Source organism: Stenella coeruleoalba (genome assembly GCF_951394435.1).
Source record: "Stenella coeruleoalba genome assembly, chromosome: 1".
Lineage (NCBI taxonomy): Eukaryota > Metazoa > Chordata > Mammalia > Artiodactyla > Delphinidae > Stenella > Stenella coeruleoalba.
In genome coordinates, this window is record NC_137169.1 from 151015391 (window position 1) to 151028469 (window position 13079).

At 37.9% G+C, this 13079-nt stretch overlaps 1 protein-coding gene across 27 annotated transcripts in view; it reads left to right on the forward strand.

The window, feature by feature from the left end:
• Positions 1–13079, forward strand: part of AKT3 (AKT serine/threonine kinase 3) — a 395069-nt gene that overhangs the window by 35343 nt on the left and 346647 nt on the right. For 6 of the 27 annotated variants that reach the window (XM_079905016.1, XM_079905023.1, XM_079905024.1 and 3 more), the window contains 2 exons: positions 5192–5282; positions 10064–10158. The exons of 10 other annotated variants lie outside the window; for them this stretch is intronic. In XM_079905016.1, coding sequence (XP_079761142.1) covers positions 5192–5282; positions 10064–10158 — 186 coding nt within the window. Of the gene's footprint in view, positions 1–5191; positions 5283–10040; positions 10159–10211; positions 11119–13079 lie in introns of those variants that run through there. 11 more of the 27 variants (XM_079905021.1, XM_079905022.1, XM_079905020.1 and 8 more) reach the window with 6 other exon arrangements.

Here is a 13079-nt window from a genome sequence, read left to right on the forward strand (position 1 = left end):
TACTGGAACCTTCAATCGAAAAACAAAACCCCCACAAAACTGAAGAAGCTCATCCAAAATCCCAAACTAGGGTTTTATTTTTTTTCTTATTTTGCTTTAGTTCCTGAAATAATTTTTCTTGAGAAATTTTTTAGTATTCATTCAACAAATATTTATTCATTATGGGCTAGGTACTGAGGAAAAGAGCAGTGAACATAGATAGATAACATACTTTATATTAAGGAAAAAAACCAGTGGCTTGTTTAAATTTTATTTTATAATAGCTTTGTAGTTGCAAAATAAAATTGAAGCTATAAGATTAATTAAGGCTTTAGTATACCAATGACTTTTCGGTAGGCTAGATGGAAAGAAACTTGTTTAACTTTGTTTAATTTGATGTTTCTGAAACTTTTTGACCTATTTTCCCTTTTTTTCTCCCCCACTGAACCCACTTTCAGAGATAATGGTATATAAGTAGGTTTCTTTAACTGGAAGTGAACAATATTAGGTTAACTATGTGATATTTGTAGGGCAGAAACGGTTGCATATCAACATTTGTAGTTCATCTTATACTAATTGGATTACTCTGTCCTGATTTGCCTGGGACAGTTCTGGTTTATGCCCTGTTGCTCCAGTGGGATTATTTATAGTCTTCTCTTTAAATCTCAGAAGTGCCCTGGTTTGGATGATAAATTTTTTGGTCCCCCTCTAGCTAACACTTTTGAACCACTTATGATGTGCCAGGCAGCATTCAACCCTGTGAGGTTGGTACTATTTTATCTTTCTTTTTTAAAAATGAGTAAGCTGAGGTACAGAGAGGTTAAGTCTTAAGATTACACACCTAGTAAGTCATGGGGTCAGGATTCAGATGCAGGCACACTGGTCCTAAAGGGTGTGCTCCTAGCCATTATGTCTTGTGACACAAGAACGCTTTGCGAATATGCTTAAGGGAAGAGGGGGAGGACAGAACTCTGGAGAAAAAGCAAGTAAAGGGAATAGAAACTTGGAGATATGGCAGAGAGTAGGAACTAAAATTTGTTGAAATTGATTTATTTCCTCTAATTATCCTCATCCTCTTTTTAACTAGAAAGAGGTATTTTCCTTTTCACTGTTTAATAAGTGCCCCAAAGTATTAGACAGTTTTCTCTTGAAATATAGTGAAAGAGCATTTATTTAAAGCAGTTTGTTTACGTGTACTTTGTTTTTAAATTTAGGGATATCTTCTTTTTCCTTAAGTAACAGAAATCACACTTTTGAAAAGGCTTTTAAAAAGCTATCAACTTATTTATGACAGTTTCTTCATAGATCTAAAAGTTAATTTTAGGTAGGGAATTTATGGAGCTTTTTTTTTTTTTAACCTACCTTATTGCCATATTTTAATGTTGTCCTATTTCTACCTCATATCATATTGACTCCAGCCTAGCTGTGTCCCCCTTTATCCCATCTGGAAGTTAAGGAATGCTAAAGTATATTTTTGCTTCACTGACTAATAATTTCTAGAACTATGAATTTATTATTGTCTACAACTATAGTTAACAGTTTGATTTTTACAACCACACCTTTAAGGTAAATGTACAGTTCTTAGAATTTTAAATGTAAATATTTAATGAAACTGAATAAAAAAAAAACTATTAAATAAGGTAGTATGTAGGCGTTCAGTTAGATTTACCAAACATTGAGGCTCCATTATGGTTAATTTTTCTGCTTTGTACTTAGGGATAAAAAGGTTAAGTGTAACTGTTTTCCTGTATCATCTTTCCCCTCATTCTCCCTGTTCTCCCTTCCCACCCCTCCCCTTTGTCCTTTCTTCCTGCCCTCCCACAAACCTTATTGAGAGTCTACTATGTGCCATTTGAGCTCAGGGATATAAAGATGAATAAGTATTGCCTGCACTCATGCCTTAGGGAGACAGACCAGCCCCTGAGTGAACCAGCTCAGAAAAGTGTAGCAAGTGTTAGAGCCAGGCTCGCACCCAGAACTGTCTGGGTTTTTTTAAGGATGAAAAGAATTTAAGTCATCTGATAGGAGGAGCAGAACTTAAACAGATAGGGAAATATGATGAGTATTAGAAAGAGGGGAGCTCATTGGTCACTGCTGAGAGGGCAATTGCTGTGTTAAGGGGTTGACAGCCTTATTAGTTGCCTTGGAGTTGAAGATTGAGGAATCAATGGGAAATGAGAAAGTAGTCTTCTAGGAAGCTTGATGTGGTGAAGGGGATTAGAGAAGATGGTAGCTTGAGTTTGTTGTATGGTCAAGTGACTATTTTTTATAGTGAGGAGATGAGATGAATATATTTGCTGTCTAGGAGTGAGCTAAGAACTGGCAAGGTGAGATTAAAGGACAAGAGAGAGAAGATGATAGAAAAAATTCCTGTAGCAAGTTAGATAATATCAAGTACACAAATAGAAAAGAGGATTGGTTTTTTGTTTGTTTGTTTTGCTACCTTGATGTTTGAATTACATAATAAAATAGATCAGTAAACATCTTTATGATCTGGAAGCTCTTCTAATAGGCATATGTGCTAAAATCATTGAAAAAGAATTAAAGGAATTATACTGACTATGTTGTCTGATATTCCTATATGAAAATAATTAGAAACTCCTTTTATCCGTAACTTCCCTGTTGTTCAGTGCTCCAAACAAAAGCAAATGGGTCTTCATTGGTAAGAAAAAAGAGTATCTGTTTTAAGGGTCAGTTGTGTCAAATTGTTCTAACTGGAGGGAGGGGTGCTACTGTGTCATAAATAGCAAGTTTTCTGTGTTTATAAATCAGTGTCTGAGAATCCCAGGATTCTCATTCAAGGGGTCTGGGTTAGGACCCAGAAACCAATTAATTTATGCATGAAATGTTTTTTTTAATATTTAAATATTTATTTATTATTTTGGCTGCGCTGGAATCTTAGGTGCGGCATATGGACTTCTTAGTTGCGGCATGCATGTGGGATCTAGTTCCCTGACCAGGGATTGAACCTGGGCCCCCCTGCATTGGGAGTGCAGAGTGTTACCCACTGGACCACCAGGGAAGTCCCCTACCAAATGTTTATTGATTGCTTTCCTACCATTGTCTTATTACCATAATGTGTAGGTGATGTCAGAAGGTGGCCCAGGTGCCTACTCTCTAATTGAAGGACAGAAATAATAAATAAGTAGTTAAACAGGATAATTTCATACAACCATAAGTGCTACAAAGAAAGTAAACCATGGTATGTACTATGAAAACTAGAGTTACCCTGGTGGGGGAGAGAGAGATAACTTTGCAGACGGTGATCTTGGAAGGAGACTTTCAGGAAGTGAGTTTTTTTAAAACCTTGCTTTTTAAAAATTATATTTTAAAATTGTGGTAAAATCTACATAACATAAAATTGACCATTTTAACCATTTTTAAGCATATACAGTGGCGTTAAGTATATTCACATTGCTGTACAGCTGTCACCACCATCCATCTCCAGAACTATTTTTATCTTGCAAAACTGAAACTTTGTACACTTGGCTCCTTCCATGTCCAAAGGTTCTGCATCTCTGGATTCAGCCAATCACAGATTGAAAATATTTTGGAAAAAAAAAAAAATCCAGAAAGTTTCTAAAAGCAAAGCTTGAATTTGTCTTGTGCTGGCAGCTATTTACATAGCATATGTATCATTTCAGATATTATAAGTAATCTACAGATGATTTAAAGTATATGGGAGGGTATGCATAGGTTGTATGCAAATACTATGTCATTTTATTTAAGGGACTTGAGCATCCACAGATTTTGGTATCTGTGAGGGTCCTGGAACCCTGTGGATACCGAGGGATGACTATACTCTTTAAACCAGGGGTCCCCAACCCCCAGGCCACAGACCGGTATTGGTTGTGGCCTGGTAGGAACAGGGCCACACAGCAGGAGGTGAGCAGTGGGCTAGCCAGCAAAGCTTCATCTGTATCTACAGCCTCTTCCTATCGCTCACATTACCGCCTGAGCGCCACCTCCTGTCAGTTCAGCAGCGGCATTAGATTCTCATAGGAGCACGAACCCTACTGTGAACTGCGCACGCGAGGGATCTAGGTTGCGCGCTTCTTATGAGAATCTAATGCCTGATGATCTGAGGTGGAGCCGAGGCGGTGATGCCAGCACTGGGGAGCGGCTGCAAATACAGATTATCATTAGCAGAGAGGTTTGACTGCACAGAGACCATAATAAATCAGTTGCTTGCAGACTCATGTCAAAACCCTATCTGTGGGACTTCCCTGGTGGTGCAGTGGTTAAGAATCGCCTGCCAGTGCAGGGGACATGGGTTTGAGCCCTGGTCCGGGAAGATCCCACATGCCACAGAGCAACTAAGCCCGTGAGCCACAACTACTGAGCCTGCACTCTAGAGCCCATGAGCCACAACTACTGAGCCTGCGTGCCACAACTACTGAAGCCCGTGCGCCTAGAGCCCGTGCTCCGCAACAAGAGAAGCCACTACAATGAGAAGCCCGCGCACCGCCATGAAGAGTAGCCCCCGCTCGCTGCAACTAGAGGAAGCCTGTGCGCAGCAATGAAGACCCAACACAGCCAAAGATAAATTAATTAATTAATTAAAAAAACAAAAACAAAACAAAATACGTGTCAGTGAGTGGCAAATGAAAACAAGCTCAGGGCTCCCACTGATTCTGCATTATGGTGAGTTGTATAATTATTTCATTATATATTACAATGCATTAATAATAGAAATGGAGTGCACGATAAATGTAATGTGCTTGACTCCCCCCCCGCCGCCTCCCCCCCCACCCCACCACCCCGGTCCATGGAAAAGTTGTCTTCCACGAAACCAGTCCCTGGTGCTGAAAAGGTTGGGGACTGCTGCTTTAGACGGTAACTCTCCATTTCCTGCTGAATGAGATACAGCAGGAGTCAGAAATAGCTGATTTTTTGAAATCAGAAAGCAGATGGACAGGCAGTAACTGATTAGCAGAAAGGAAAAGTTACAATGCCTATAAGTGCACAATACCTGTAAGAGGTGTAATACAGTTGACCCTTGAACAACACAAGGGACCCCCATGCAGTCGCAACTCCACGTATAACTTTACAGTCAGCCCTCCATATCTGGAGTTCTGTATCCACAGATTCAACCAGCTACAGATCTACGTTACACTATAGTACTTATGTAGTGAAAAAAATCTGTGTACAAGTGGATTCGTGCAGTTAAGCTCATGTATTCAAGGGTTATCTGTATTGTGTCTTTCTGAAGCTCCCAAGAGGCTCAGCATTGGGAGGCACCAGATACTAAGGAAAGTTGAGGTCAGAAGTGGAGCTGAAAACGGAGATTGGTCAGAAAATAGGTACGTTTATAGGTTCTTTCTGTGTATCCTTATAGGTAGGTGACTGCCTCCACCACCAATCCTGGCCTCAGTAGACCAAGGTTTATTCTTTATAAAATTGAAGAAGTGCCTGCATTTTGAAACCAGGGGCAAGTGGATGGCTGATTATTTAAAACAGGAAGATTAAGGGAAATGTACATCCAAACTCTGGAACTTCTAGCTTGCTTCCTCTTTTCTCCTTCCAGAACTTCACAGTTTATCCAGCTCATCTCCTGCAGAAAACTGAACTATCTTAAGGTACTGGTAGGCTTGCCACAAGAGACCCCAGAGTGAATTACACCTGTTGACAAGCCTATTCCCCCACACAGATCTTTCAGTCAATTCTTTTCAGAATGTCATTCTTAACTATGAACTAAGAATCCAGGACCATCAGACATTTGAGGAAAGCCTGCATAAAAAAAGAGAGGTCAAAATAAGCAAACAGAAATAAAGAGGTGGAGGAGGGGAGTGATACCTGGAGTATTGGAAGAAAACAGACACCATAGGGATCAAAAAAAAGCCTAAAAAAAATCCTCTAATATTATTATCAGAGAAGACACCTGTTTCTCTCCCTACTAAAATGATAGAGAAAACTAAAGCATAAATCCATGAGGGTAAAGAGAACTGGATGAGAGATGACAGCAGAAAGAAGATATCAACTATCAGAAGCTGAGTACCTGATGTAGATTTTGCAGAGCTGGGAAAGCAGAAACTTAGTTCTGTGATATGTGTAGTTGTGCAATCAGAAGTCGGTCTTTTTTCAATTATGATGTGCTTTGCTTTACTTGCACTACTAGTTCTTATTTTTTGAGTAGTATACTCTCTTCTGATTGGAGCTGTTAATGGGTTATCCACCAGTGGAGAAATCAGAATTATTAAAATGTAGTTTTTGTTTTCATGTGGTTCTCTTAAGTGGTCATGCGTTGTACCCTTCTCCCTATTCGTGAACCAACATTTCATAGGAATGGGTAGCTGATGCTTTTCTGGGTGGCAGTGACAGTGGTATTGAAAAGGATGCTGAAAAGAAAATACAAACAATATTCAATCTAAGAATGTGTTCTAAATTTTGCTCGTAAAGTAGTTGTTTAAAACTTGGTTCTTCCTTGTAAAATAATGTAGTAAATGGTTATGAGATTCCCAGACCAAACTTAAAAAACTTTTCTTCAGTAGTTAAATGGACATTGGTGAGTGCTCCGGGAGACTGAACTGTTTTGTGTAATATTTTCCTGTGAAAAATTACTTTTTTGTGGTAAAGTGGCTACGTGGATTTAGAGTCATACAGATTTGAATTCAAATCCTGCCTCTGCCATTTTTATGCTGTGTAACCTTGAGTAAGTTATTTAGTGTTTCTGAATCTAAATAAAATCTAAATCAGTAAAATGAGATTAATAATATCATACTCAGAGGGTAGTTGTAATGATTTAAGTGAAATTAAAATAGATAAAATCACTCAACCTAGCTCCTGGACCCTATAGGGTCAGTAAATGTTCGTAGTTTCCTTCACTTTTAGCCTTGAGGTATGTAGTAAGAGGGAACATTAAGAGGGACTTAAGGGAACCGCGTGTCAATTGAAGGTATGTAACATTTTTGAAATGGAATTCCTGTGTTTTTAAACTTTTCCTTATTTATTTGCAACACGTGTGTTCCTTGTCATTTGATATACTTGCTATTGTAATGCCGTAGAAAGAGCATAGGACTGGGACTCAGGAGATCCAGGGTCTAGTCAGCTTCCTTACTAACTAGATGAATGATGGTTGTATATGTTACTTCCCCACTTTGGGTCTCATGTTTGATTTGAAAAGTGAAAGTGTTTTATCATAAGGTAACATCTAGAAATTTGTTTCTGCTCTAATATCATATGATCCTGTGATCTGTGAAGCTGAAGTTGTCTTTTTGCGACCTGGGTTTTGTGAGGTGTTAAGGCTTGGGATACATGTATTGTTACAAACTCAATATAATTGTTTGGAAGACTTGAGATTATTGGCGATTATAATAACTAGATTAATAGCTGATGTTTGGCTTTTTCATTGGAAAATAGTTCTGGCTATAAAACCTATTTTTGACTGAAAATATACCAGGACTAGCCATTGTTTTTCTTCCTACAGAGATAAGTGATCTGTTAGTGCTGTTCACATGAAGCTATCACTGTTATTTTTTTCGATGTCATATAGATTTTACCATTGCCCCTATAAACCCTTTCCTCCCGACAGTCGTGGACATTTTTATTCCTAGCATGATTTGGGATATGTGTGTGTATGTGTTTGTTTTAAATCATGTTTAATGTTTGTTATGCTAATTTTAGTTCAGTTGTCACTACCAAAGCAACCCCCAGGCTAGATCATGTTATTTGTTTCTGTGGTGGTTTTTTTCTTCTCATAGTCTGCATTTTATATTTGTGTGTGTGTGTGTGTGTGTATATATATATATTTGTATATATATATATATATGATTTTATAGTATCTTTTTTCCCAGCTGGATTGAAAGCTCTTGGAGAGCAGTAACCACATTTCTTTTGCTGACCTTCATCTATAATGTCTGGCACATAATTGACATTCAGGATGTATTTTTGAATAAACTAATAAATTCATATTGTTTCTCAAGAAATATTAAATGAGTAGAAATATAGTGGTAAATAAAAACTCAAAATACTTACTAGAATTAACTGTAGCCTTTGCTCTTATAAAACAGTGAATCTAAAATGAAAGGAAAAAATAACCAAGGTGGTTGTATAAATGACTTTTATTATTGTTTGTGCAAGAACAGTGAACATTCCCTAGTACAGGAAGCAAGTTTTAGAAACTGCTGGCAGAACTAAGAAGTCAGACTGTCCTTGACCCTTAGATCAAATGTTTTAGAGCCTGAGTTTCCTCAAATCTTCTTCAGTTTGGAGTAAACATTTTGACACAATGAAAGATTTATTCTGTAATTTTGGTCTTTATAAACAAAGAGCTTAACTAAATTTCTAGAAACAAAAAACAAAACTTTCTCATTTATACTAGTTTCATTTTTAAAAAGTTCATTTCCTTTCAAGTGCATAATACTGTAAAGTGAGCTCAGCTGTATTAGTAGATAAACATGTTGATTCATTTGGCCCTGAGCTACTGAATGAAGCCTGGAGGGGCACACTTTGTTCTTTCCCCCACCCAGTGGCAGAATGTTTTTCTTCCTCTTCTCCTTATTGTGGGAAGGAGACTGGAATAAATGACTATTTAGGTTTACCTGAATTGATTAGGAGGTAAGGGAAAAAGATTTCTTCACTACTTTTTCTTCTTTTAATTCTTGTCATTAATATAAAGCGTATGTTTTTCATCCAGTTCTCATACTTTAATGAGTATGTGGAATAGTAGTTTGCTGTTACATATTACTTCACAGTTTTTATGAAGCCATTTTACTTAATACTCTATTTTGAGTTATTTATTGTTATGCGTCAGAGGTGTCTTCAGGTGTGTTGAGGGTGGACTTAATTTTGGAAGCAAAAAAAAGTATGCTTATATCCAGTGGTATTGGGATAATATACTCATATGATTAATTTATGGTAGAGATTTTATGAAGTATATGAAGAACTTTTATAAAAAACCTTGGATGATCCTTAGTATTTTGGAACAGATTTTAGAAAAGGACCAAAGTATGTGGCTTTTACATAAACCCTATAAATAGTTGTTTGTTTCAGCACACATTGTTTCCTGTGTGTTTCATATCAAGTTAGGCACAGTGAATAGGCAAAGATTAATAAGAAATTCTCTGCCCTCAAGTAGCTTACTATCTGTGTACCATTTCCCAAAGTCATTATGGGTAGGTATTCCTCAAAAATAGATTTCTGCTTTTGAATAAGTTTGGGAAATACCTGGACTAAACAAAATAGAAGGTTTCCTTAGTAGGGTTCTCAAAAGTGTACCTTGTAGAATTCCAAAAAGTAATTATAGTTTGTGAGATTCTCCAGAAATTCTTGTGACACAATTTTTTTTCTCATGAAACTTCTCAGGTGGGATCTGAGGGGATGGGAGGATGTGAGAGATAGTGGCAGTAGCATGTTCAGAAAGAGGATGATTAATGTGTCATGGGACACGTTTTGTGAAACAGTGGACTCATGTAATATTCTTATCTAGCCCATGCCTTTGAATATGTCTCAGAAGTCTAGCATTTGCTGCAGATTCTCTATTTATGCATCTTAATCCTTTATAGTTGGATGAAGGGCTTGATTCTTTTGATTGAATTAGTTAAGTGGAAATGGGAATTAGTAATTAATATGAAAAATGCTACCTGTTGTCTCAAATTCAGCCTGTCTGAAAGCAGACTAACCATTTCTTCCAAAGTAGTTATACCTCCCAGCTTTTCTATTTGATTATACTGTTTTATTGCTTTTCTAGCACTTAGACATGAGACCACAGTCATTATTGACCTTTTCCTTTGTCTTATCCAACCATAACCCCAATGCCTATAACCAAATACTGCCTAACTTTTCCATAATGTTCATCAGTGTTTTTTCCATTCCCACTGCTGTCATCTGGCTTAGATACACATGAAGTAAATGATCAGTAAATATTTGTCAAATGATGGAATCTGTGTGTGATGTTTCCCAGTGCTAATCCAACACTGCTTTTATTCTGTCTCCCACTCCTAAATTTATATATCTGTCTGAATTATGCTCTTCTGTATGTGTTATATTACACTTTGTTCTCAAATCAGTTCTTATGTGCCCCCTCCCCCTTTTTACATTCCTTAATTTCCTTTTCTTTGCAGCTTCTATTTCTTTTGCATTTCAGTAGCAGGAGTATTTTGTGTGGTGAAAAGTTGCTGTACTACTCTCATGACACTGTTCTCCAAAGCCTGGATCAAAGGGCAGCACAGGAGACTATGGGTGAGTTTCAAGGGCTGAGGAATGCTGTCACCCTCCAGCATTTCTGGTTCAACAGCGTCTAATCATTTTTGACAACTCTACCCCCAATGCTTTTAATAACTTCAGGGTTCATGATTGACTGGTTTGCTCTTATTTGCTTATTGAATACTTATCTGTTAGATACAGAATTATTAATTGTTTGTAAAAAGTTACTAGTTAAATTTTGCTAATTTAAGCAGAAAGGAGGTCTCCTGGAGTTGATTGATGGAGAGGCAGGCTGTCAGAATTGGGGCTACACAGCTGGGAAAGTGCCTCCATTCCCAAAACAGCTGTAGGAGAGAGAATATTCAGTAACTGAGTATTTTGCTTTTTTAAATTACATTCATATAGCTATTATATTCTTTTCTTTTTCCTTTCTTTTTTTTGCGGTACACGGGCCTCCCACTGCCGCGGCTTCTCCGCCGCGGAGCACGGGCCCTGGACGCGCAGGCCCAGCGGCCATGGCCCACGGGCCCAGCCGCTCCGCAGCACGCGGGATCCTCCCGGACCGGGGCTGCCCCATGTATCGGCAGGCGGACCCCCAACCACTGCGTCACCAGGGAAGCCCTATTATACTCTTTAATTATAAACTTGTAAATTGAGAAATTATTACTTTTCTTTTCAAGCAGAGGTTATTGTAGGGGATATAGTGGGATGACTGGATTTGTATATCCTGGGATTTCAAATCCAGAGACGGGGAGAAAGAGGAAACACAAATTTTCAGAATATGAAAGGATAATTTTGGTCTACTTCCTGCTTGAGTACCCCTTTTTGAGCAGGGTTAGAGGATAGCCTTAGGTCAGTACATTTCTCAGTGTGTACTTGTTTAAACATAATTCAAATCTCTTGGTGAAAATTCTACCGGTTTCTTGTCTCTTACAGAAGAAAAAACAACCAAACTGCTATCAATAATCTTTAAGGCTCAGAATGATCTGGACAGAGGTAGAGTTACCATGAAGCTAATTAAAGCTTGAGGTCTCTTGCTTGTGCAGGCTGTTTCCTGGACGGGACTTAAATTGGTTAAGGCCACCATAGTTTTATACTTTGACTTCCTCCCTGTCACACTCCGCATCCTTGCAGGTTATGTTGGAGTGGACATAGGGAGTTTTGGAATCCTAAGGAGAGATGTGATTTGCAGTACCTTTCACATATAGTTTAGTTATTGCGGGTTGACCCAGTTTAAGAATGCTTACCAGCTGGGATCCTCACATGAAGGTACAAGGCCAGAGGCTGAATAGTGATATGAACTTGTCCCGTGACACCCAGTCAGGACTGGAAGAATGTGGGTAATGGAGGAGAAACCAAGATGTCCATTTTAAAGTTTGTTAAACATTCTTCTAATCTTAGAACTCGTGAAAGAAATGTAGAAGAGGTTTTCACAAATTCAGTAATTTGAAGTATTTAAGCTGGGACAGAGTAAGCGTCATCAACAGGCAGTTGTGAAGCTGAAAGAAACTTTTCTAAACTATCAATTATAAAAAATAAATTTTCACCCTCTATTCTAGGTGAAAGACTGAACTGTTCTCTCTGATGACTCTATAGAAAATGATATTACAAAATCATTGTCATGAAGAGACAGTCAAGTGCAATACAGCCAAGATATGTAGGAAAAATTATTATGAAGGTGTGCCAGGGAGTTAATTATTTAAAATATTATGTTAGGATTGTTTGATGTGCTTGAGAACTATTAAAATTTTGTAATTTAATGTAGTTTTCTTTCTCATTCTGAAGAAATACTCAATTTAGGACTTAATTTTGTTTTTATAGTTTTGTATTCTCTTCCCCCAATTTATAAACTTCAATCTCCATTAAAACCTAGATCTACCCTGGATTTCCTCTTGTCTGCCTCTTTAACCTCATCTCATATACTCATCCCCTCGTTCATTGCAGTCCAGACATATTCATCTGTTTGTCCCTCAAATGGATTATGTTTGCTCTCATGTCAGGCCTTAGGCACTTGGGTATTCCACTTTTTCCTTATCTTTTTTTTATGTGGAAGATTTATTTATTTACTTTTTTAAACATCTTTATTGGAGTATAATTGCTTTACAGTGGTGTGTTAGTTTCTGCTCTATAACAAAGTGAATCAGCCATACATATACATATATTACCATATCTCCTCCCTCTTGCATCTCCCTCCCACCCTCCCTATCCCACCCCACTAGGTGGATACAAAGCACCCAGCTGATATCCCTGTGCTATGCAGCTGCTTCCCACTAGCTATCTATTTTCCATTTGGTAGTGTATATACGTACGTGCCACTCTCTTACTTTGTCCCAGCTTACCCTTCCCCCTCCCAGTGTCCTCAAGTCCATTCTCTACATCTGCGTGTTTATTCCTGTCCTGCCCCTAGGCTCTTCATAACCTTTTTTTTTTTTTTAGATTCCATATATATATGTTAGCATACAGTATATGTTTTTCTCCTTCTGACTTACTTCACTCTGTATGACAGTCTCTAGGTCCATCCACCTCATTACAGATAACTCAATTTTGTTTCTTTTTATGGCTGAGTAATATTCCATTATATATATACGCGACATCTTCTTCATCCATTCATCTATTGATGAATAGTTAGGTTGCTTCCATGTGCTGGCTATTGTAAATAGAGCTGCAGTGAACATTGTGGTACATGACTCTTTCTGAATTATGGTGTTCTCAGGGTGTATGCCCAGTAGTGGGATTGCTGGCTTGTATAGTAGTTCTATTTTTAGTTTTTTAAGGAACCTCGATACTGTTCTCCATAGTGGTTGTATCAATTTACATTCCCACCAACAGTGCAAGAGGGTTCCCTTTTCTCTACACCCTCTCCAGCATTTATTGTTTCTAGATTTTTTGATGATGGCCATTCTGACTGGTGTGAGGTGATACCTCATTGTAGTTTTGATTTGCATTTCTCTAATGAT